Here is a 26089-nt window from a genome sequence, read left to right as displayed (position 1 = left end):
AAGAAGTGCTTCTCTTAGCTTACAGTGTTATCTGGGTGCCAAAGACAATGGTAGAGTCCATTTCTGCTCTGATTTTGAGGATGGACATAATCCCTAGCCGTTGCTCTTTGAGCCTTCACCATTCAGTTGGCTTCCAGACTTGATTTTCTATGAACTAGTCTAATCTACAGCACGTGGAGCTTGAGACAGGCAGAAAATAGTTGTGAGACATCTGTTGCATCCAAATCCTCGTAGCTCACTGAAGAAGGCAGGAAAAAAAAAAACTAAATAAAAGAGTTCTTGACACTTTGGGGACATCTGTCATTGAGGAGGCAGTGAAGACATGTCCACACAAAGTTACAATAAAGACTAGTACCAGGCTAAGGAGAGGACAGTAGTACTGTCCAGAGACTTGACTCAGATCTGGCACTTGCTAACAGTTAGGAGCTTCTCTAGCCTCCCTGGATGTGTGTGTGTGTGTGTGTGTGTGTGTGTGTGTGTGTGTGTGTGTGTATGTGTGTGTCTGTCTGTCTGTCTGTCTCTCTTTCTCCCTCTCCCCTCCCCCTCCCTCTTTCCCCTTCCCTTTCTTTCCTTCTCCCTCTCCCCCTCCCTCCTCCTCTTCCACCTCACCCTCCCTCCTCCTCCTCTTTTCCCTCCTCCTCCCTCCTCCTTCTCTTCTCCTTCCCCCTTCCCCTGCCCTCTCTTTCCTTCTCCCTCTCCCTCCCCCCTCCTCTTCCCCCTCCCCTTCCTCCTCTCCCTCTTTAAGAGATAAAAATGTTGTAAAAGGCAGGCTTAGAGCATATGAGCATATTTCTTGTCCCAAACTCTTTTTAAGAAGATTCTTCGACTGGGACAGAGTGTTGGATAAGGAGTTATGGAGGGCTCTAGTGTCAATGGAGGTGTGTCTACTGGAGGCTTTGGAGGCAGGAAACATTCTGGGCTCTATCCAAACTCTTTGTCAGAGACACGAACCTTTGGTGTGGCTATGAGAGGCTCAGTGTGTGATGTTCTATGCATGAGGCGAGCATGGAGAGAGTGGTCCCTCTTTGCCCTTGACTTAGACTCCCAAGCACCACACTCACACACACACACACACACACACAGCCCTACTCACATACAAACACACAAATAAAAACATTGGAAAAAGAAAGAAATTCTTAGCCAGGTGTGGTAATGCACACTTTTGATCCCAGTACTCAGGAGGCAGAGGCAGGAGTATCTCTGTGAGTTTGAGAATAGTCCAGTCTACATAGTGAGTTCCAGGCCATCCAGGGCAACATAGTGAGACCCTGTCTTTAAAAAGGAAAGAGGGGTCTGGAGAGATGGCTCAGCCGTTAAGAGCACTGACTGCTCTTCCAGAGGTCTGGAGTTTAATTCTCAGCAACCACACGATATCTGTAATAGGATCTGATGCCCACTTCTGGTGTGTCTGAACACAGCTACAGTGTACTCATATAAATAAATCTTTAAGGTTTTTGTTGTTGTTGTTGTTGTTGTTGTTGTTTACTGTCTCCTGACTCTGGGCAAATGCCTTTATCCTTCCTCGGAGACTGAGTGAAATGAACCCCTTGGACAGGCTAACGACACAGTCCCAGAGTGGATGCCCTCTGAGTTATTTTGCCAGCTCACCTCCTGAAGGAAATAATACAGATGTGCAGGAAAGAATACTTCAGGTACCACTGAAGACAGAGGTTTCCCTGTGTGGATTCCTAACTGGAAGAACGTGGCTCCTGGGGACAGCCTGCAGATTTCTTCCAGGAACTCTGTGAGTGAGTCTGAGCGCTAAGACTTACTGACTGGCTCTCGTGGTCTCTGTGGACAAAGAAGCAGTGGCTTAAGCCTTTCCCGAGGCTGGTAACACGGCAGTCCTGGTGTCTTCCATCATGGGGTTTTGTGGGCTGGAGTTCAGGGTCATGACTGCAAGTCTGGCTTTCAAGAAAATCATGTAGCAGGTGGAATTTGCCCTTGCCTCCTACCCAGCATTTTTCATGTGTCATCCATCAGTCAGGTGACTCTTTACCTCTTCCCTGGCTAAAATGCAAGGGACTTCTTCAGGGCAGAGTAGAAGGGGGTGAAGAATAAGTAGCCCTGAAATTCAGTATCTCAGCGCATGCCTGTAATCCCAGCACTCGGGAGGCAGAGGCAGGTGGATTTCTGAGTTCGAGGCCAGCCTGGTCTACAGAGTGAGTTCCAGGACAGCCAGGGCTACACAGAGAAACCCTGTCTCAAAAAACAAAAATAAAAAATAAAAAATAAAAAATTGTGCATTCCAAATGTTGGCAGCTGAGTTCAGTAGGCCAGAGGTATAGCAGTAACCTGCCAATGATATCATCGCAACCCTGGAAACTCAATCCTAGATCAAGGAGGTCAGAGTGTCCTTTCTCTTTACTTTCTGGTCTGGCAAAGTATTTGAAGGTTTAGAAATGCCTTCAGCACAGTGTCCTGCTTAAATGCTTTTCCATCCTCCAAGTCTTGCCCCTCCCTTGCCCTGAGCCATGCCTGGTTTTTTTGGCTATGTGCATGGGACTCTGCAGCCCTGGGCTTTTCCAGAGAAATTCTACAAAGCTCTGATGAGCACTCAGAGATCAGCTGGGCTTCCCCAGGGCGCCAGCTCTCTCCCAAGAGGATTAGATGAAAATAAGTCATGTTTAGCTGGTGTCTGCTTGCCAGTCCCCAAGGCTTGCTTTCAACTGATCACAGGGATTCATTTTCCTGTACTTCTCTCTGCAGCCACAGAACAAGGTCCCACTAGCCTGTCTTGAGAGCCCCAGCTGGCCTTAGCAGAATGGCCCATAGTGGTGACCCTGTCACCACATGCATACTCATAGACAGATAGGTACACTTGTTCCCCCTGATTAAATATCACAGAGCCTGTCTCCTTCAATGGTCCCTTAAGGGCTCCCTGTGACCCTCACAAATGTAACAGGCAAAGTCAGCAGAAATCTTTAAACCAATGGTGGTTTGTCATTCCCACAAAGTCCCTACCGTTGGCTTTTTTTCTTTCATAACGTGTTCAACAGCCTGAGTGTGCCAACTGTTCCCCTTTCCAGACTCAGCAGGTCCAGAAAAATTGCTGTATGGTGGAGGGAACTCGTAGAACTTTCCAGAAGGAAGAAGCAAATGGGGCAAAACAGCTCAAATGTGTAACTATGTGTAGACTGATGGAGTCCCAGATGAAATCTGCATTTGAGTTTGCTAACTATGAGAGTTCCAGGGAGCCGAGAGAAAGACTCAGTTCCCCAGGAAGGCATTTTCCACCAAAGTCAAAGGATAAGTCAAAGGAAAAGATCTGAAACAGAAACTCACCCAACCTCAGCCTCTGTTGCAGGGGAGTAAAAGGCCCTTTGCATAAAGGGATTAATTAATGAAATTGCCCATCTTCCCTAGTAAGACCTGCCAGCAAAGTGCTTCATTAGCAGCAAACTTGTGGCCATCGTTATTAGGGACAAGGGTAATGGCAGTATTCATCATGGGATGACTAAAAAAAATATCATTAATGCCACCTCTGAGCTGCCATTTCCTCTGTTGAAGTTGGGCCATCCTGAATCACTGTTCCCATGGCAACCGAAAGTCAGCATACAGCTCGCTCCTCATAGGTGGGGACAGGACCTCTGTGTTAGCATTGCTGAGGCAAGTGCAAGCATTTTATTTATATCCAGGCCGAGGAAGGTTGCATTTGGCAGTCTTTTTGAGAAACGTGGTCGTTGGACAACAACAGAAGTCTTTCTGAAGCACTGCGAATATGTTTTGAAAAGCAGCTCAGCTCAAAGCTTCAGATGTGTGAGTCACAATGGCTTCCAGGCTGGTGAAATTTTAATACTCTACTCTTTGCTGAGAGAGATCTGACAGAAGGTATTTTTAAATCACTTAGTCTTAGCAATGAGATGACCAGGGCAAAGAGAAGGAACAGTGGTGAATTTCAAAATAGCTTTAAGAAAATATGATTTCATTGAATATTCACAAGATGTGGTCTGTTGTGTTAATAATGGGTCTGGTTTGTGATTTTTTTTTTTTGAAGTAAGTGGACTATTAGTATTGATTTGAATTCAAGCATTTTCTTAGTGGAAGAAAATCTTTAGATGAGAGTAGTCATGAAAACAAAAACAAACAAACAAAAAAAACCTAAAGGTGTCCTGTAGAAATTATCAGAAGTCAAAATAATGACTAGAGTAACAGAGACTCATCAGTTTCGTTAACATATTCACCCTTCTAGCTTAGAAAAGAGCCTAGTGTTGATACTGGAGTGAAATTAACCTAGTCTTCCTATTTCTAGTCTAGCAATGGGTTTTTCAGAATGTATGAAATCCATCCCCTCCTTACAGATCAAGAAGTCAAATCCAGTTCAGCAGAGATAGAAATTGCCCCGAACAGAAAGGAAGCTAACAGGAAATTAGAGAAGAAATTAGCAAACAAGAAGAATATTAATATTAGTATTGAGTCAAGACCACATAAAACTGAATTGTACTTTTCAGGGAAGTTTCCTTCAGGCAAAGTATTCTTCGGTTCCACAAATGAGCAAAAAGCCAAAAGGAATGGGAGGGAACTCTCAAGTGGGAAAGACTAACTAACCATGCAGAGGGGAGGGTGGTGAGTGGATAGGAAATTCTAATCTGTATTTAATTTCACTGTGAATATAAAATTACTCCAAAAAAAAAAATCTAAGGTCAGGAACAATGATACATGTCTCTTATCTCAACCCCTAGGAAGAAAGGGTTGCAAGTTTAAGGCTAGCCTGGGCTACAGGGAGTTCCAAACGACGCTGTTGTAGTATGACACCCTCTCAATTAAAAACATCTCTCTATAATAACCAAATCAAAAACCCCACAATCTAAAACAATGTCCACAACTAACAAGTGAACAGCTTGAGTCCTAACTTTTTCCATCCCTTAAAGACTTGCCTTAGAAGAAATGAAATCAGAGAAGAATAATATGAAACGAAAGAAAGACATAGGCTGCTACACTCTGTGGCTTTAAAAGCTCCGTGTCTTATTCATGTCTACTCTAAAGAAATTGACTAAAACCTGAGGGGACCACTCCGTATGAACAGCATATGTTCCAAGTAGAGGGAGCGAGTCTCAGTCCAGGTTATGGACCAAATTCTAGGGACAAGCAGCACCCCAAACCTCTAACAACTACAACTACCTCCATGGGCATCTCCTTTCCATGTTCCCTAGCCATTACTCATTGTGAGTTATTTTTATCATGGCTGTGACCAAATATCTGACGAAGAAGCAAGTCAAGGAAGCAGGGCTTATTTTTGGCCAGCAGTTTGAGGATGTAGCCCATTGTGGCAGGGAAATCATGGAATCAGGAACAGCTCACAGCTGTGGCAGCCGGAATGGGAGACTGCTTGCTCACATCTCTGCAGACTAGGAAGCCAAGCTTCAACAAACTGTCAGCCTCAGAGCCCACCCTACAAAGAACCACTTCTCCTGGCTAATCCCCACCTCACAAAACAGCACTGCCAGCTGGAAATCACATGTTCAAACACATGCCCCCTCGAGAGAAATTTACTTGTAAGCCATCACACACCAGGCCCTATGAGAAGAGGCAGGAATTAAAGCATGCTACTTTCAGACTGTGACTCAGAAAGGAAAACACTGACCTCCAGTGTGGCCGCAAGAGTCTACAGGAGTCAGTCGTCCATGTTTTATGAGGAAAAATTTAAGTATCAATATACACCAAAAAGAAATGAACAAGATCGAAAGAATCGGCATGGTGGCTGCCGACGATGTCAGAAGAAAACACAGTGGGCAAAGTAGAGGGTGCAGGCTCACGCTTTGTGTTAAAATCCCTTGCTGTAAGGAGATACCCAATATATAAAATTAAATAGGAGAAAGATGTAATCAGGCCTCAATCAGGTGCCTTCATTACTGTTAGTTAGTGATGGGAGAAGCGTCTGATAGAATCAGAGCTATAAGAGACTGAGGTACCAGAAACCTCTTCAAGGACACCAGGAACCTAAAAGCCTCCCATTAGGTCCCACTTCTTATGCGATATCCCCTCAAGCTAGGAAGCCAGTCCTTCCCACATGGGCATGGGGGTACAGCCCAGATCCAACTGTAGCACTCTTGGAGAAAAATAATTTAGGGTACAGAAACAAATGCCCCATGGTAACTTGATCAAAAGTTAACATACCCTAAAATATTGACAGAGATATTGTGGTGGTTTGAATATGCTTGACCCACGGGAAGTGGCACTATTAGATGTGGCCTTGTTAGAGGAAGAGTGACATGGCCGAGGTAGGCTTTGAAGTCTAGTGTGTGTGTGTGTGTGTGTGTGTGTGTGTGTGTGTGTGTGTGTGTGTTTGTATGCTCAAGTCTGGCCAGTGTGATCAAGACCCTCCTCTTGGATGCCTTCAAATCAAGTTGCAAAACCCTCAGCTCCTCCAGCAGCACATCTGCCTGCATGCGGCCATGCTTCTCGCCATAATGATAGTGGCCTGCATCTCTGAATTGTAAGCTAGTCCCAGTTAAATGTTTTCCTTTATAAGAGTTGCCTTGGTCATGGTGTCTTTTCACGGCTATAAAACCCCAAGTAAGACAAATACCAAACACGTTTTTGAGAACTTTTAAGAATGTTGAGATGAAGCCATGAGAAGGAACGAAAATGCAGAGTTGAGTTAAAGAAACCAAGGCAAAGAGTGTGGAGATGGGATGTGTGTTGGAAACGGGATGCATCTGAGAGACTCTGAAACTGTATTGTCAATAGAAAAAAACTATTCATATGATGCCAGTGATCTCAGATCACAGATCAGGAAATAAAAGACAGAGAGAATCCAGAAGCTATAGAGACACTCGAGTATAATCCCTGAGGACCACTGTCAGAGTCCCTGGATACAGACTCTCACCCGTGGGAGAGAAGACTTGCCACATACTGTAAGAAAACTTCTAGAAAAGAAAGGAAAGACCAAATCTACCCTAAGAAATGCAATGTGGGAAATTCACAATGCAAACATGGCTCAGTTAAGCTGTTGAACCCCAACAATGAAGTTAAGTCACTCTTCAAACGAGAATAAGCGAGTTTCTTTCAAGGAAGAAAATCACCCAGCTCAGCTCAGATCCAAAGCAATGCTCTCAGAAAATGGGGTTTGGAGACAGCCCAGGTGGTAAAGGTTGTCTGGTATTTTTGTAAAACATCAATCTTTGAAACATCTTGCATTTTTAAAAAGAAAAGAAAAATGGTCTGAGGCAAAGGAGATGGTTCGGTCGGTAAAGTGCCTGCCCTGCAAATGTCAGGACCCGGGTTTGGATCCCCAGAACCCACGTAAAAAGCTAGACATGGCAGCTCGTGCCTGCACCCTCGCCTTGTTGGGGGAGGAGTGCATCTTAGAAGCTGAGAGGCAAGTCCTTGAAGACTATTGGCTAGCCAGAACTGATGCATACCGGTTCAGTGCGAGATCCTGTCTCATAAAGTAGAGCTGGAGAGAAATAGATGAAGGCATCCATCACTGACCCTGAGCCTTCACACGCACATGCATATGTGTGCATGTAGACCAGTGCACAAGTGCACGCGCGCGCGCGCGCGCACACACACACACACACACACACACACACACACGCATGTATGTGCATGTAGACTAGTGCACGAGTGCGCGTGCACACATACACATACATATGTGTACATGTAGACCAGTGCACAAGTGCGCACACACACACATGCATATGTGTGCATGTAGACCAGTGCACAAGTGTGCGCGCACACACACACACACACATATGTGTACATGTAGACCAGTGCACGAGCGCGCGCACACACACACACACATACATATGTGTACATGTAGACCAGTGCAAGAGCACACACACACACATGCATATATGTGCATGTAGACCAGTGCACGAGTGCACACACACGCATGTATGTGCATGTAGACTAGTGTGCAAGTGAGTGTGCGCACACACATACATATGTGTACATGTAGACCAGTGCATGAGTGTGTGCGCACACACACACACATACATATATGTGCATATAGACCAGTGCACAAACGCGCACACACACACACACACACACGCGCGCGCGCGCATGTATGTGCATGTAAACTAGTGTGCAAGCGAGTGTGCGCACACACACATACACACACACAAACACCACACATTAGCTGTTTTAACTAACTCAAACAGTGATGTGACTTTTTTTAAAACAGAAATATGCTAGGAAGCTAAGGTTAATTATGGATGGTATAGATATTTTAAAGTATTTTTGCTATTAATTAGAATTAATTAATTATGAAGAGGATGAGAAAAAAAGGACTGTTCTAGGGCATTCCCACTTATACAAGGCCTTTTTGTTGGTGGTTGGGGATGGATCCCCATGGGAACCCACACTTAGCAGGTCCCAATAGCCCTGAAACCTCTTCCAGTCCATCTTCATGATCACCCACAATGAGTGACTTCATGTGGATGGCTTAAGACTGGGTCTTTTCCCACTAGAATATGTGAAACAGATTTGGGGCACACTTAGAAAAGAAACAGAGGGAAGACACGGTTTGAAAACTTTAATGACCAAACTTTTGGTCAGGAGAGCAGCATTTCACCCTGAAAATGACTTTCTATGTAGACCAGGCTAGCCTCAAACTCACAGAGATCCACGTGTCTCTGCTCTGTGAGTGCTGGGATTAAAAGTGTGTACTCCTATGCCCACCCCATGAGTCAAACCTTTTAATCAGCTTGAGATACAATTCATATATCCTAATATTCATATTTTAGTGAGTAGGATTCTGTGGGTTTTAATATAGTAAGATGTGAAACTCTTCAATTCTGTCTGACTGGAGAACAACTCGTGTGTGTGTGTGTGTGTGTGTGTGTGTGTAAGAGAGAGAGAGAGAGAGAGAGAGAGAGAGAGAGAGAGAGAGAAGGGGAAGGGGAGGGAGTGTATTTGGAAGCCTGTGGTTGGGTATTCATATGAACGCAGGTGCCTATGGAGACCAGAAGTCCATTTCAGGTATGGTTTCCCGGAGCCACCCACCTTGTTTCTTGAGACAAGATTTCTTACTGACCTGGAGCTCACCAAATAGGCTAGGCAGGCTGGTGAGCCTTGGAGATCTGCCCGTGTCTGCCTCCCCACCTCTGGGATTTATTTCAAGTACACCCTCCCATGCCCCGTTTTTTCACGCAGGTTCTGTGTACCTGACTCTGGTCCCCCCTACTTGCACAGAAAGCTCTTTACCCACTGAGCCACCCCACCCCACTCCATCCTAGGCCTCATTGCAAAGCATTTTTTTTAACCCCAAAAGAAACCCTCTGTGGTCTGTCAGCAATTTCTTCCCCATCCTCCTCTCCTCAGCCCCTCCCACCCATCATTCTTCTTTCTACCTCTATTCTGCCTATTCTGGGCATTTCTCATACATGAGATCACACTGGCCTACTCTTTTGTAACTGGCTCTGGTCACTCAGCATAATGTTTTGAAGCTTCGCCTATGTCGCAGCCTGTGACAGCACTTTGTTTTCAAAGGTGCACAATGCACCGTAAAAAAAAAAAAAAAATCTGTTAATGGGCTGATGGACAGTTGGTTGTTCCCACATTTTGGCTAGTATGAGTCACGTTGGAGTGATTAGGCATTTACAAGTTCCTCTGTGAACATATGTTCTCATGCTTCATGGTTATATTTACTGCTGAGGTGGGATGGATGGATGAGGGATACGTTTGATACTTGTTTCAAACAGAACCCAAACATTGAAACTGTTGCTTTCTTTTCTGTCGGCAGGCAGAAATGGTCCATGCTGCTTTCCAGACCCAGCGTGCTTTTCTTCTCATGGTTTCTCAGTACCAACAGCCCCAGGAGGTAAGAGGGCATCATAACAAACGGCGTGGGCAGGGTGAGACATCAACTGGGAAGAGTCCTTTCCTTCTAGAAACATCTAGACATGTGACAGTGCTGCTTCTAATCTAGATGACAGTGTGGCATTTCTCCCATCTTGATAGCCTTGATGACAAACATAATATATATACTGTCAAGTTTGTATTTGTGTGTGTGCACATGCATGTTACACACACATACTTGCGTGTGTATGCATGTGTGTCACACCTGTTTGAATGACAAAAAGCCCCTGTGACGTATCTTATTATTGATATATTATGGTTTGACAATGGACACCATAGAAGCCAATTTATACATGCCATCTGCGTCTTTTGTTCTTGCCTATTTTTATGATAAAGGAAATGCTTGCACTAATTTTCAGTTCCAACTTGATCTTGGTTTATTATCCAACTGGAAACAGTTACAAGAAGCTTCTTGGCGAGGGGTAGGACTTGGCCCTCCTCCCCATTCTCAATGCCGGGCTTTTGTCTGAGTTGAACTTGTGAAGGTCTCGTGCCACGTGGAAAGTCTGTAATTACTTACTTTTCTTGTTGCTGTCACCAAAGTTGACAGAGGCAACTTAAGGAAGATTGACTTGGGCTCACAGTCTGAAGGCACAGCCCATCGTGGCAGGGAAGTCTTGCGGTTGGAGCACAGAGCAGGTGGTCGTGTGGATCCTGATGGGGACGAGAAGTTGGATGCTGGTGCCCACACAGCTTTCTCCTTCGTTCTTTCTTCATTCTCTCTGGGATCCCAGCCCACAGGACAGCATCACCCACATTCAGTGTCTTCCTCCTCAGTTAAATCTCTCTAGTAACACCCTCGCAGACACACCTAGAGATGCGTCACCTAGATAATTCCAAATGTAACCAAGTTGACCTTGAAGATGAACCATCATCCCAAGTACCAGTGTGTGAGTTGTGCCCCAAGGAGTTCCTATTTAATAAGTCCAAGGAAAGGCCTTGACTTTGAGTAGTAGGGCTTCATGGGTGATTCTAACTTAATAAGATGGACATGCCTCTGCCTTCTGTGTAAAAGAAGAAACTACCACAAAACCAGGATGAGCCTGAAAGCATGGAATATTTCCTCTTTGGCCTTCTCAGCCCTAGCCTTGGAAAACAGAAAAACAAAACCAGGCAATGACAGAAGGCATCAGGCTGCCTTCTTTGATTGAAGTGGGAAAAGTAGTTTCCATTGAGACCGAGGTGCCCGGTGCTGCACTCTGTAGATGCTGTGGGCCTAGAACAAGATTCTTGTCCATTGGCTTTGCTACCTTGCACTGAAAAAAACTCACTCTGTAAAGATCAGATGATAGCCAGAACTTATGAGTAGCGGGATGGGGCTTGGGTGTGGCTCGATGGTAGAGCTTATATTCAGCGTTCTCGAAGCCCCGGCATTGCTCTCTAGTACAAGAGACCAGGGAGCATGGGATATATGTCCACATGATCTGGAGCACTGGGGTTTCGGCATTCCAAGATGATCCATGTTCAAGGATCCTGGCCTAGTGTATTGGGTATGGTGCCTACAGTGTCCACTTTTTGTTCTGCTCACACTCCTGGTAAAAAGGCAGAATGATGGATTTAAGGGAGACAGTCTCGGAAATGTCCCATGAGCTTTGAATTCCTGGTACAGCAAACAGGGCTTACAGGTAAAATAAAAGCTGTTTGGTTGGTTGGTTGGTTGGTTGGTTGGTTGGTTTCTGGTACCCACCTGTCAGACCCTTTCTTCTACACCCTTTTCCTCTTAACCCAGTGCACTATTCCGGCACTTCATCTGACAGAAAGGCAGATCTAGGAGGTCACCATCACATCAGGGAAAGCAAGCTTTGCTCCTCCCAGCATGTGGTCTACAAGAGGCACCATAAAAAGTATTACCACAGTGAAAACAGCACAGGAGCTATGGCCTCTCTGTCCCTCTGTGTTGTGATTTCTCCCTTGTTCCAAGAGGGAGAGAATACTGCTGTAATTTCCCCTCTTGCTGACATCCAGTAGAGCTTCAAAGCATTGGTGTGCTGAGAATCCCCTAAAGGGTTGTTAGGTCAAAACTGTTACAGTGTTTCCAGGTTAATAAGTCTGGACTGTTTACTAGGAACCCACTGTCCTAAAGTGTCCCAAATTAATGGGGAGTCTGCCGGTCCAGGCTGACTTGTGTGAAGCGCCCTCTCCCCATTAAGCCTGAAGCTCAAATTCATTTCAGGGCCTTTAGCATGTCACTTTCAGCTGCTTTTAATCGCCCAGAGAACTTGCTGGTGGATGAAAAACGAAATAAAACGTAGTAGTCAGGACTCCTCCTAAAGGATGGAGATTTTTATTGTAGACAGGAAGAAACCAGGCAGAGAAGAGTCCAGGCTGAGCATGGCCAGCAGACTCAACCGGACCGCCAGAGAAGAGATGGGGAGGGAGAGCGAGAGAGAAGACCCCTCCTACCAAAAGGGTCCACCAAGAGAGCCACGAGACCAAGAAACCAGCATAGCTAAAATGTCTGGATATTATAGATGGATCAAACTAGGAGAAGAGAAGCGGAAGCCCAAATCTTAAGAGAAAGAGGTTTAGGGTAGGAGGTAGGTAGAATTAGAAGGAGCCACAGGTAATGAGAGATGCTGGGAGGCCTGGGAGGAGCCACAGGTACTGAAGGATGCTGGAAGAGCTGAGCAGAGCCACAGGTACTGAGGGATGCTGGGAGATCTGGGAGGAGCCACGGGTGCTGAGGGATGCTGGGAGAGCTGAGCAGAGCCACAGGTACTGAGGGATGCTGGGAGATCTGGGAGGAGCCACGGGTGCTGAGGGATGCTGGGAGAGCTGGGAGGAGCCACAGGTACTGAGGGATGCTGGGAGAGCTGGGAGGAGCCACAGGTACTGAGGGATGCTGGGAGATCTGGGAGGAGCCACGGGTGCTGAGGGATGCTGGGAGAGCTGAGCAGAGCCACAGGTACTGAGGGATGCTGGGAGATCTGGGAGGAGCCACGGGTGCTGAGGGATGCTGGGAAAGCTGGGAGGAGCCACAGGTACTGAGGGATGCTGGGAGAGCTGGGAGGAGCCACAGGTACTGAGGGATGCTAGGAGAGCTGGGAGGAGCCACAGGTACTGAGGGATGCTGAGAGGGCTGGGAGGAGCAACAGGTGCTGAGGGATGCTGGGAGAGCTGGGAGGAGCCACAGGTGCTGAGGGATGCTGGGAGAGCTGGGAGGAGCCACAGGTGCTGAGGGATGCTGCAAAAGCTGGCCAGTGTCCGCTTTGATAAATTAATAGGCACCTCAGACATTTGTCCGGGTTTCAGACAAGCTCTTGCTGCCAGAAATCCCTGAAAGCAGGTTTGAGAGTGAAGTCCCAAGCTCCTTTATTCTTAACATATTGCCACAGTTAGGTTGTTAGGCTTTCTAAGTCTTAGGGACTTGAAGAGCAGGGGTCTGCTTCTTGCGAATCCTAGGTGACTAGTGTATGAGCACACACATGTACACATGTGTAGAGCCAGAGGCCAACTCGATGTGTGGATTCCTCATGAGCCATCGACCCTGTTTTCTTAAGATACAGTCTCATCAGGTTAGGGCTCACCAATTCATCCAGGCTGGCTAGCCAGTGATCCTCAGGGATCACTGCCTCTGCCTCCCACATCACCACACCTGAATTATCTTGTTTGGGTTTTATTAATTTTTAAACACAGGTCCTAGAGATCAAACTTGGGTCCTTGTGTGTATAGCAAGTGCTTCGCCTACTGAGCCATCTCCCTAGGCCAGAAAGGATTTTTTAATTTGAGTTTTGGACATGAAAGGGGAATGTATTTTCGGGCAGAAGAAGCGCTTCAAGGGTGTGTTCTGATTCTGCTAACAAAGGTGACTACAGCGCAAAGCCAAGCCAAGGGCCACGAGCAAGCATGAGTCGCTCACTTGAGACTCTGAGCAGGGAACCAAGTTTACCCTCTCCAAGGCACCTTGCCCCCAATCTCTCAGACCTTTGGAAGTATTTTGTGTGTGGTGCTGGACACAGGAGCCAGAGCCTAGTGTGTGCTGGGTAAGGGCTCTGCAAAGTTAACAGCATCCACAGAGGAGCCCCTGAACTTGTGGGAATTCTTCCTGCAGCTATAAGAACGGATTCATTGATTTGATTTCCTTCATGCTAGACTCTAAGACAGGCTTTTACGCAAACCAAAATGTGCCTCCTTGTTCTTCCACCAACTCTACATCTCTCTGCTGGAATAAGCAGGAAAGTGGGCTCTTCTAGAGCCCTGATTGACAAGATGACGCTCCATTTCTAGTTTCTTTTATCATTTTGGAAATGCATTAACAGCTCTCTCACATTCTCTAATCTTAAAGTTTTCTATTTTTTTTTTCAGCCATGGCCTATAGAAAATAAAACTTTACTTCACCATTGTCTTAGTTAGGGTTTCTGTTGCTGCAACAAAACACCATGGCCAATAAGCTAGTTAGGGAGGAAAGGACTTATTTAGGTTAGATTTCCATATCACCAGTCATCATCTAAGGAAGTCAGGACAGGAAATCAAACAGGACAGGAACCTGGAGGCAGGAACTCATGCAAAGACCGTGGAGGGATACTGCTTACTGGCGTGCTCCCAATGGCTTGTTCAGCCTGTTTTCTTATAGAACTCAGGACCACCAGCCCAGGGGTGGCACCACCCACAATGAACTGGATCCTCCTGTATCAATCACAGATTAAGAAAATGCCTTACAGCTGGGTCTTATGGGGGCATGTCTCAATGGTCCCCTCTTTTCCAGCTTGTGTCAAGTAGACCTAAGAGCAGCAAGCACAACTACCCACTGCCACAAAACAATAGTGATTCCTCCTGAGTGCACAGCGTTCTGGTAATTTTCTCCTGGTTGGTCCTGTTGGCTCTGAGCTTTCATTTCTGCTGTTTTGTTTTCAAGACTGACCCTGGCCCACTGAATCAATTTCAGGACGACCTCGTTAAAATTCAAAAGCACCTGTCTGGTTGATGATCTACCCATGAGAGAAAACTCACCACAGGGCACTTACAAAGCACCTCATGCTTTTTATTTTTGTCTTCCATGTTATAATTTGTAAAAATATACCTTTGTACAAAAGAATGGCCTGGCCTGTATAGTGTCATAATCCAGAAACTTGTGTGAAAAGTTCCACTGATGGAAGGAATTTTTGCAGGGAAATTTTCTAAGACGCCCTCACATTGGAACACTCAACTCTTCCTTCATTCTTATAACAGGTGGATATATCTACAGACATTATGTTACGTCTGTTATTTCCCATAAACCTGGAAAAACAATCTAAAGTGAAACAGGTGTGGGCAGGCTGCAGGATCTGAACACAGTCCTGGCGTTCGTCTGCTCTGTGACTTTGTTTTCTGCTACGATAACAAAATACCTGAGGAAGGAACGTTTTAAAGAGACTAAGATTTATTTAGCTCGCAGGCTGGAAGCCCAAACAGCATGGCACTGCTAATGTCACGGTGTGGCAGGTGACATCATGGTGACAACATGCTTGAAAGGGAGAGGTGACCAATGTGCCAGAGATCAGGAGACGCCATGCTTTCTCCTTTGTAAACTCTGTGTGTATGTCTGTACACATGCATGTGCATGTGTATGTTTTAAATACACATGTGTGTGTGTGTTTGAATACATATGTGTGTGTGTTTGAGCACATATACATGGGTGCATATGAGTCCACATACATGTGGAAACCAGAGGCCAGTCTCCTGCGTTACTCTTCAGGTGCTATCCTCCTTTTGTTTTGTTTTGTTTTGTTTTGTTTTGTTTTGTTTTGTTTTGTTTTCTGTCTGTTTTCTGAGACAGGGTCTCTTGTAGGCCTAGAACTCACCGATAGGCTAGGCTGGCTGGGCAGTGAGCTCTGAAGGTCGACCTGCCTCCAACTCTTCAGAGCTGGGATTATAAGGCTCATGCTGCTAGCATCTTCTAACATGGGCTTTGGAGATAAAGTTCAGATCTTCATGCAGGTACTTTACCAGCCTTCTAACAGTCATCTTGCAAGAATTAGCCAGGTTCCCCTGAGAACTGCCTTAATCCCCCTGAGGACAGCTTCCCAAGTGACCCAATTACTTCCCTCTACTCACCTCTAAGCGCTCACTCAACCCTCACACTGAGTGTGAAACTCCCAACACATGACTTGGGGTCCACACAACCGTATCCAAATCACACTACGGCCCAAAGTCCTTCACACACACACACCATATAAGATACACTGCACAAACATGTATAGTTTCCTGTCAAAATACAACTGGAGATAATGGTTAGTTGAATAGGAGGAAGTGATGCTTTTTGTTTGGGGCCTTGCAACATCTCTTTTCGCCTGGGATAGATCTTTAATGACGTCACCCAACATAGGCGACCACAATGTTTCAGTCTGAGCTAACAATGCAGTGGACCATTGTCACTAGTGCCCTGGAAGGGTGCCACCCATAAGGATAGCATCACTGAGGAAACTCTGCAGCATGAGGAGGGAAGATCTCTCCCATCCAGCCTTGATTAGTCTACAGGAATGGGTGGGAAGGGCTTGAATGTGGAGAGCACAGCCATTGTGGGTGAGTGCCACACACACCCTATTGCATATGCTTCCCCCAGCAGTTCCTGTATCCATGTGCTATGAAACCCTGCCACTAATGGAGTATGTGGGGTGGATTAATGGGCATGGATAAACAGTGTGGAAACTAAAGTTTGCAGCTTCACAGAAGTTGATTTCTGGCCGCTGTGTGCATCTCTGTGGTGGATGCTGTATCGTACATTCGACTCACAAAATGAAGAGATGTAAACTTTGGACCATCCTTTGGGAGCTTCTAGTCAAGGATGGGTTGGCCTCGTTGATTTGGGCCTGAAGTGAGGGTCCTGAATGGGAGTGTTGAACAAGCCACTCATATCCTGAACTGGGAATCCGAGAGAATGGCGGATCCACAGGCCCTCTCGGGGCCTGCTCCCAGTGATCTAAGGCCCTCTCCTAAAGCCCCAGCACCTAAATGTCTATAGAACTTCCCAGTAGTGCCATCCTGAGCTTTTCCTAAGCCAAACTGTAGGTCTGCCTTTTAGATTTTACTCTACCAAGAAGATCCCTCCAGGCCAGGAATGGCACACTTTTAATCCCAGTACTCAGGAGGCAGAGGCAGGTGGATCTTTGTGAGTTTGAGGCCGGTACGATCTATATAGGGAGTTCCAGGCCGGGCTGCTAAGTGAGGCCCTGTGACTACAGAGGGAAGAAGGAAAGCCAAGCCCTTGGACTTTCTCTTTCCTTGTCTTTATTTGAACTTATACTCAGCGCCAACACTGAGGACTTGAACGTAGGCCTCACATATGCCAGGCAAACACTCTACCACTGAGCCTTGTCCCCATCCCTTGGGCTTCTATATTAAACTGAGATGGTGCCTTCATCTGCATAGAGCAGATAGAGGGACTTACGACTGCTTCTTCCCATGTCATTGCAAGCATAGACTGAAAACTGAGAAGAGAAAGGAGACTCAGAGCCTCCTCTGCTCAGTTCACTTTCCTTAAGGATTCCCAATGCCTGGAGCACTCTTCAAAAGTGTTAATAGTCACCCATTTTAAGCAGAACAAGAAAACCTTGCAGACAGTATCATTAGAACTGGAGCTAATTATTTGGGTTTATGAGAGGTACAGATCTCCAAGGAGAGTAAATATGCTGGGATTAAAAAGATTTAATAACAAAAGACAAATGTGTGCAGGTGTGGATATGTTCTCCTTCATTTAAACATTATACAATGTGTGTGTGTGTGTGTGTGTGTGTGTGTGTGTGTGTGTGTGTGTTGAAATATCATATTTTACCCAAATGCGGTATAATATTTATGTTCTTATCTATCAGTTAAGGAAATGAATGTGTGTGTGTGTGTGTGTGTGTGTGTGTGTGTGTGTGTATTTATACTTGGGTGCCTATTTTCTTGATACAGTTTCATAGAAGTCAGACTAATTCTGAGTTTGCTATGTAGTCAAAATTTTCCTTGAACTCTTAGTTCTCCTGCCTCCCCTTCTCTAGTGCTGGGTGTCCTAAATAATACCAATTCCAACTGGGAATCTGTAAGAGTATTCAAGAGCAGAAACTTTAGACTTGGCCCACCCGGATTTGAATTCCAGATCTTGTACACATTAACTCCACTAATCCAGATATGAGAATAAACTGTCTCCTCTCTTCAACTGTAAGAAACTTCTTTTTTCTAAGTAGCTACTGGAGAATTAACCTGGTTAAATCCACCAGATGTTTCCACTGAGCCACTGTAGTCTAACTTGTCAAGTAGCTCACCTGGGGTGTGGCAAATTATTAAAGCTTCTAAGCCTTGTTTTCTCATCTTTAAGGAATGAAGAATAATCCCTAGAGTCGTGAGAATTAGATGGGAAAAGCAGGAAAGGGTCAGGCTTAGCTGGTATGGTCCAACCAGTTAGCAAGATGTCACCATATCTGAAAGCTTACCAGAGTAACTCTTTCCTTCTCAGAGAAGGTCTACTCTGGTGTTTGCTATGGCACATTCCTTGGTCATCTAAGGAGTGGGCATCTTCTCTCTTGAGTCCTCCACCATTGTTAGATCCTCAGCTTTGACTCAGGTGAGAAAACCAATGCAGGATTACTTCCTAGAGTGTTTTAATGGGCTGGGCCGGAAGCATCTTAGGTCACCTACATTTAGTCTCATGGCTATTTCTAGTTGCAAAAGAAAGTCACAACATTTAATCCACCAATCTGCATAGAGGGAAGAAATAACAGCTTTTCCCGGCATCTAAGACCACCAGAGTAGATCTCTTGATCTGGCCGTAGAGAAGTCTCAGAGCACGTGTGCTGGTTTTCCAGACTTAAGAGTTTCCTAGGCTGAAACTCCATTTCCCCAGTCATCCAGAGAAAGAAAGAAAAAAAGGCCTTGCTGCTAGCTGCCTTTCTCATTTCTATAACAAAATACCCAACGAAAGCAACTTAAAGACAGACTGAAGGATCTGTTTGGCTCCCAGTCCGAGAGTGCAGTCCATCCTCTGGGGGTGGGGGTGGGGTAGGGGTGGGGTGAGGGTGGGGAAGGGATGTCAGCTGATAGGAGTGTGGGATGGGATGGAGTTACCCGTGTTCAGGCTAGGTCTCCCCTTCTCAGTTAAATCTTTCAATACCTATACTCCCAACCTATACTCACAACGTGGCGGCTCCTAGGTGACTCCAAATCCAGATGACAATGAAAATTAACCACCCAGACTTTAAGAAAAATCCAGCAGTTGGATGTGCTTGTTGCATTTGCACACGAACAGAACGGTTTCTACACAAATGCTCCCTAGCTTCTCTTAGTCAAGTCCAACCTCATTTGCCCATGGTTCACCGGAGCCATAAGAAGTCACATTATTGCCCAATATTTTATAATGCCAAAGTAGTCGTGTGGCTTTGATCTCAGAGCACGTCTGGGGTAAATTACTTGGTGTTAGTGGCAGGTCTGGAAATTGTAAGGGAAAAGCAAATGACTGAACAAGGCCAAACTCCAAAGTGTTTCTTAAGTCGATGCCCAGAAAACGTCATGGCATAGCTGCTAAGTCTTCTGGAAGGACTTAAACATGATTAGTTTCATTAAGTTCTGCTGTCAGAGCCCGTGTGACAGAGAACACCACACAATAAATAAAATTAGGATTTTGTTGTTGTTGTTTTTGGTGGCCGCGGCAGTGGGGAAGTAGGTGGGGGGGTTTCAGTGACCATGCTAGGCAGACTGTCCAGCCCTCAACGCTGTAATTAAAGGTACACAACACAATATCTGACTACTTCCTGAGGGGGGGAGGGGGGGTGTCTGAGACCAGCCTCTCTTGTGTGTGCATGTCAGGCACTTAACCAAATGAGGCATCTGCCAGCTCATAATACATAATTTCTACATTTATCTTAAAACCAACAACAACAACCAAAACTATAAGAGAGATTTTCAAAAGTAAACCCTGTCCGTATCTTAGCTTGGTTGCGTCTTCATTTCCTAGTGTGGTCTGGACCGGCCGTTCTGAGGAGCAGCCCCTCGGAATCTGACCAGTAGCTCCTTTTCAAATTACCACGAGATGCTCATTTCAAGAATACATTCCTTTCATGACCAACTCAGAGGCACCCAAGGGCAGTAACACACGCATGCTTTAATTTCTATATAAACATGCATACTAAAGCTAAAAAAATATATATGCAACAGGTCAAAATCCTGTCGTCCTGATAGAAGGCTGGATAGTATTTGGTTTTGGTTTAGTTTGGAGCAGTGTCTTTCTGTGTGTTCTCTGCTGCCCTGGTACTCCAGCTTGACTTCTAAGTCATGGCAATTCTCCTGCCTCGGCCTCTCCAGTGCTGGGATTACAGGCATGCATCACCATGCCGGGGTTAGCGGCTTGAGTTTTGTAACCAGCAGCCTTATAGGTAGTGTTCCATGTCATAGACAGAGAAATAAGCGAAAGGAAGCCTTTGTTTTTCATATTAGTTTTGCTACACACGGCACGAAAATGACCTAGACAATTGCACGCCGGCTAGTGATTGAAGGCTGCCACCCCCATTGGCTAGCAATACGGGCTAATGAAGAATAAAACACCCTAGAAGGAAAAGAGAGATGTCGGTTGTGTGATATCATCCGGGTCTGCTGGAGTTGACAGCCCGAAGCTAAGCAGGCAGGGTTGAATCCCGATAGGAAAGCCAATCGCTGGCTTATCAGGATGCGGAGAGGAGGTTCACCCTAAAGGAGAGCGGTGCTGACAGTCTCTGCCCAGACTGTTTGCTTTAGCAGCAGAAAGCGGTGATGAGCTGGGGTGGGTTGCTTTATAGCTATTTGGAAGCTCGGGGCTGTGGAGGCAGAACGGATTTGCTAAGATCCTGTCCCGCTGAACTGTCGCTCATGGTGGCTTTGTTGTTAACGTTTTTCCATCTGATAAGGCACATTAGCTCATCTCTCTTTGTGTAAGATCTGAATCAGATAAATAACGGCTGTCCAAAGGAAGTGAGGTGATTAGCAGACTGTGGATCTGGGAGATTATCTGGGAGGTGAAGGTTCACAGAGAAAGAGGTTGCTCTTTGTTTCAACTATCTCCCTCCTAGTTTGTTAGAATTTCAGGCGGTGTTGGTGATAAATGCCACATAAAGGATAAAACTGCGTTTATTTGACTAAGGCATTTTTTTTCTTTCATGTCAAGATCACTTTGAATTCTTTATAAAATAATTATCGGCTATTTACCATTCTTTACTGAAAAGCAAAATAGCCCTCTTGCCGGGCATCATAAATCTGATATCAAAAAGCTGGAAGGGTTTACAAGATCACTCTCTTAAGACCTGAATCAAAAAATCAGATTTAAAAAAGAAGTTGCTGACTCATTCAGCAAAGCTTAGCTGCCCTGGAAGAGCCTTTTCTTCAGATCTGCTTCTTGGCCCCTGCTTCAGTAAGCCATAACTGAAGTGGTCCTTTCTGGACAGAGCTTCCATCTTCTTACGACGCTGTGTATGTGAACCCTGCCAGCGAGGAGAAGGGAGTTCCAGCTGGCATTCCGATCTGGATCTGCTGTCATAAATTAGCTAGCCAGGGCACAGTCCGTTACTTTTTATGGTCATGTTCTATATTTGTATGTGCCGGGGGATGGATCCCATGACCAAACCACCGTTTGATATTGGTGTTTGCGTACACCATCCAGGGAGGGTCTTGCCCGAGTTCTCACCACACTGTGCTTTTTTTTTTTTTTGAGTGTATTGTCAGCTCTCGAATGAAAATGCAGCTTCTCTGAGTACTAATGTTAAAAAAAAAAATCATCCTGAATAAACTTTATATAATTGTCTTCAGAATGAGATGAACTGCTCTGCATGCAGCTCATTGACATGCATGGTGCCTTCCAGAGAGTTTCACAGATACATTCTGAACATGAGCTAATCAACAGTGCCAGGAGAATGAAGACCAAAATTCCTTTTTACACATTTTTTAAAACTTATTTCCTGACTTGGATGCTGGAGGATCTTCGCACGTGTTTGTTTGGGAGAGATGGAGAACTTCTCAAACAAGTTGGGAGAGAATTTTTGACAGAGAGAGAGAGAGAGAGAGAGAGAGAGAGAGAGAGAGAGAGAGAGAGACTATTAATTAATTCTTTCCCTTTATGCTCCGCACGGCTCTTCCCCCAGCACAGTTTAATATTTAGTTTCTGGTGGCAAAGGCCTTGAGAATGTCCCCAGCTTTGAAATTTATTCCCTTTTGTAAACAATAGAGGAGAAATGTTTCCGTCAGATCTTGTGAAGTAACCGGGGCAGGAGTCGTGCCTCCATGTGTGGAATCACTTCAGAGATGGATGAGCCTGTACGCAGTTCCTCTCCATCTCTGCAAGTCTCTGTTCAGACTCCAGCCCTCTTTAATCTTCAACCCAGTGAATTTCTTCTCTGAGTTTGTTTCTTTTTTTTAAACAAACAGCTATTGGATGTCTACTCTGTCACAGTCAGTGCCCTTGATACTTGTACATCATTTATTATTTCATTTCTGTGATTATTGTGAGAAAGGGATGTTGGTGGTGTGATTTTCATGATCCATGCAGTCCTGTGTTTTGGACTGGCAAGATAGCTCAGTAAGTAAAGGCACTTTCTGTGGAACCTAATGACATGAGTTCAATCCCTGGAAGAAGAGAATTGACTCAAGCAAGCTATCCTCTGAAAACGTATAGGACATGTGCACATACCTATGCGTTTTGTGTGTGTGTGTGTGTGTGTGTGTGTGTGTGTGTGTGTGTGTGTTAGCAAGTATAAGGGAGCATGTGTGTGTAAATGCACATGAAGCCCCAAAGGCTAGTTTGACATCGGTCATGCCTCTCCTCTCTGAGACAGGGGTCTCTTGATGAACCTAAACTTTGGAATCCAACTGGTCCAGCTGCCCAGCTGTCCCCATTGCTGCCCTCTGAGTGCTAGGATTGCAGACACACTGCCACACCCACCCAACTCAGGTCTTCATGCTTGCAGGATTTAATCCATGGCTCCATTTCCCTAGCCCTCCACCTTATTTTTTGAGACAGTGTTTCTCAGCACACCTGGAGCCCCCAGATTCTGCTAATCTGACCCCCCTGCCCCCAGTCTGAGGGCTACAGATGGTACTATACAATGTATCCACACCTCACCTTTATGTAAGTGCTACAAACAGGAACTCAGGTCCTCCAGTGCCATAAACATTGTATGGACATCCCCAGCCCCTTATCTGCCTTTTGATGCTCTTTTATGGTAGCCTGGAACTTCCTGGGAAGCTAGGGAGTTAACACGTCCTGTGTCCACACTAGTGGCTTGTTTGTGTGTCATTTGGGAAACATCTCCCAGTTAACTGTTCTGTGCACATTTTCTATCTCCTCCGCAAGACATGCTAAGAGCTTCAAGTACCTTCCAAGCGAATGTGTCTTTGTTGTTATGACCCACTGTGGTCTTAGCAATGTTCAAGTTTAATACGAAGATGACTCAGGTTCCTGGTCACATTAGATTGGTTTAAAGACTAAAAGCTGGGTTAAAGAACCACAGTGGCTCAGGCGTGGGTAGCAGAGCAAAGTGACATTTTTATTTAGTATCATCTAGTTGTCCATTCACACACACACACACACACACACACACACCAAAAAAGAAAGACCGACATTTGGAGGTGTGTTTGGTAAGGCTTGAAATACAAGTTGGAGTACAGCTGGCGAAACTGTAGCCATATAATGGTCACATAATTCGAACCTTGAAAGAATGTTGCTCCCAGGAATTTAGGTAAGGGAGGATTAGGAGAACAATCCTGTGATGCTTTGAAGGGGCTTAAACTCCAAGAAGACGCCACTGTTTCCCTTAAGCCCCCTTTACAAAATGAGAGCCTCCTGAGAGTGCCGTGGGATGACTCTTCTGGACGAAGAGCGCTAACGATGACAAATGATCGCGAGCAGATTTGGGTGACAGATGTAGCTCAAGCACTGGGTGATTATAGACATAGGTTCTGGGAAGAGCATGCTGATTAAATTCACAAGGGCTGTGGGGACCCAGCTGGCCTGATATTTAAATGCTATAGAGGGGGGAAAGTGCCAATTAAGGGGTTTCTTCCCTGTGAGGCGTCTTCGTGTAAATTGTGGAAAATGATGCTTTCCTGTGGCAGTGCGATTGCTGTAAGTGTCCAATCTCTGGCCTCCAGAGCAGGTAGTGGTGCAGTGTGGACTACACAACGGCATCCCAGAACTTCAGCATTTATCCCATCTCTGTGCAGATGGGCTGTCTATCTGGAATAATAGCCAACACATTGCACCAATTGGATTTAAATGAGTCAACCAACGGGGGTTCCATCATTTTCTTTGGCCGAGTATCCTAGGGTTGAATTTGGATAGGATTCTTCTTGGAAAGTCATAAATTGGATTATCTTTTCCCACAGGGAGAGGGCTATAATTTGAAACTTTATTTTACCAGCTGGAAATAAAGCACAGAGCAGCCCAACTCCACATCATAAAACCTAAGATACAATCAAACCTTTACAATGACTTAAAAGAGGGAAGATTGCTCCAAGTTCTAGACATGGTTATAAATAGACTAATCACTTTGGCTATTGGAGGTCCTAATATATTGGAGCTGCATATTCGCTCATGGAAAGTCGTGGGCTGGGGAGATGGCTTCAAGGATAAAGTGCTTACCCAGCAAGGTCAAAGATCTGAGGTTGGACCCCAAGAACCTTCATAAAGCCAGGCACAGCAGCAAACATCTGTAACCCTGGTAATCCCATGGAGGATAGAAGGTGGAGTCAGGAGAACACCTAGAAACTCATGAGCTAGCTAGTCTGGTGTATATAGTGGAGAACAACAGAAAGACACCGTCTCAAACAGGGTAGCCTGACATTTGAGTTTGTCTTCTGACCTCCACACATGCCCCAGGCATGGGAAGCTGGTCTCACTCTCTTGTGTTCTATCACACACACATACAAAAATCTGACCACCCCTAACAGAGGACATGTAACTTAGTCATTTCTGACCAGTTATGGGACCCTTGCTGTCGCTCTGATGCCAATTTCCCTCGATATCAAATGTGAGGTTACAATACTCTTTCTGAACCATTCCTTTACACATGAGGGTGTCCCTGTTCTTGCGCAAGCTACAATGTTTCTACTGCCAGGTCTCCAGGGTCATTCTTGCCTTTCCCTCTTCTCATATGTCAGTGACCTCCAGAGGTCCCATCTCTGCAGCCAGTGTGAGACCTTTCTTGTTCTCCCTCTCTTGGTCAGGTGTGAGAGTTCATCGAGAGCAGTCTGTCTGTCATCCCTGCTGGTGGTTGATTCAGCCCTCAGAGCAGGCTGAACAAAGCCCATAGAGTGAAAATTGAAAAAGGAAAGAAAAAAATCTGTATCATAACTTTCCCATCTGAAACATATAAGTAATAATTTAGGATGGAAGAGAGGACTCCGGGTTAAATAGTGCTTGGCTATACAATCATGAGGACCTAAGTTCAAACCCAGTAGCCACATAACAAGCTAAGTGTTCCACAAACATCTGTAACTTCAGCTGTGAGGGATCTGAAGTCTTCTCCTGACCACCAGATTTATGTGCATGTGTGCACAACACACACACACACACACACTTAAATATTGCTCTTTAGAATCCCAAAGGACTTTCTGTAAAAATTCCATTGATCATCAACATCTTTAAAATTATCTTTCTTCAAAAGTTAGAACTCTTGTGCTTTCTTTTTTTAAGGGAAGAAGGGCTTATTTTTGAGATCACCCTGTTATCCAGGATGATCTCAAACTCCTGAGCTCAAATGATCCTCCTGCCTCAGCTTACCGGTAATGAGCATGATAAGTGTGCAACCCTGTGGCTGGCCACTTATCCTTATTTTCTGTCTCTGGCCAGCATCTCCTGGCCTAAATAGAGACATTTAAAAAAAGATCATCCTGTAATTCTCTGATACTGTCCCTGAGATGGAATTAGCCTTCTCAAAAGTATCTAGCACAGAATCCCAATATTGAGGGGTCTTTCCTGGGAGGGCCCCTGGGGAAGGTTCTTTGGGCTCAGAACTTCCTAGTTTTCTATAGCTCGAGACTTAAACAGGAAAAGAGTCAGGCCAGGGCAGTGGCACGCATGCAAACACTGGTTCTATTGCCAAGGTGTGTGGGAAGGCATAAAGGAGGGAGACTTGAACCAATCACATCCACCTCAGAACCATTCTGCTCCTGTTTGCTCCTTTGTGTCTTTGTCCGGCAGCCTCCAAGGCGGGAAAAGTGACGTGTAGGAGTTAACTATTAAGAAAGCAGTGATGAAGGGCTGCCCACACTCTTGAACCATGTCAGCCAGCAGCCTTCATCGCCTTCACGTATTTTTTTTTTTTGAAACAGTGTTTTGAGTCAGGTTATCCTAAACTATGTTTCTCCAACA

At 45.4% G+C, this 26089-nt stretch overlaps 1 protein-coding gene across 1 annotated transcript in view; it reads left to right on the top strand.

Annotated features, from left to right (window-relative positions):
- Cap2 (cyclase associated actin cytoskeleton regulatory protein 2) overlaps positions 1-26089 on the top strand; it is a 146601-nt gene that overhangs the window by 47841 nt on the left and 72671 nt on the right. Inside the window, exon 4 of the mRNA XM_052157289.1 lies at positions 9689-9766. Within this exon, the coding sequence (XP_052013249.1) occupies positions 9689-9766 (78 nt within the window). The remainder of the gene's footprint in view (positions 1-9688; positions 9767-26089) is intronic.

The sequence above is a fragment of the Apodemus sylvaticus genome, chromosome 14, assembly GCF_947179515.1.
Source record: "Apodemus sylvaticus chromosome 14, mApoSyl1.1, whole genome shotgun sequence".
In the NCBI taxonomy this organism is placed as follows: domain Eukaryota; kingdom Metazoa; phylum Chordata; class Mammalia; order Rodentia; family Muridae; genus Apodemus; species Apodemus sylvaticus.
This window is presented reverse-complemented; position numbering and strand designations above follow the sequence as displayed.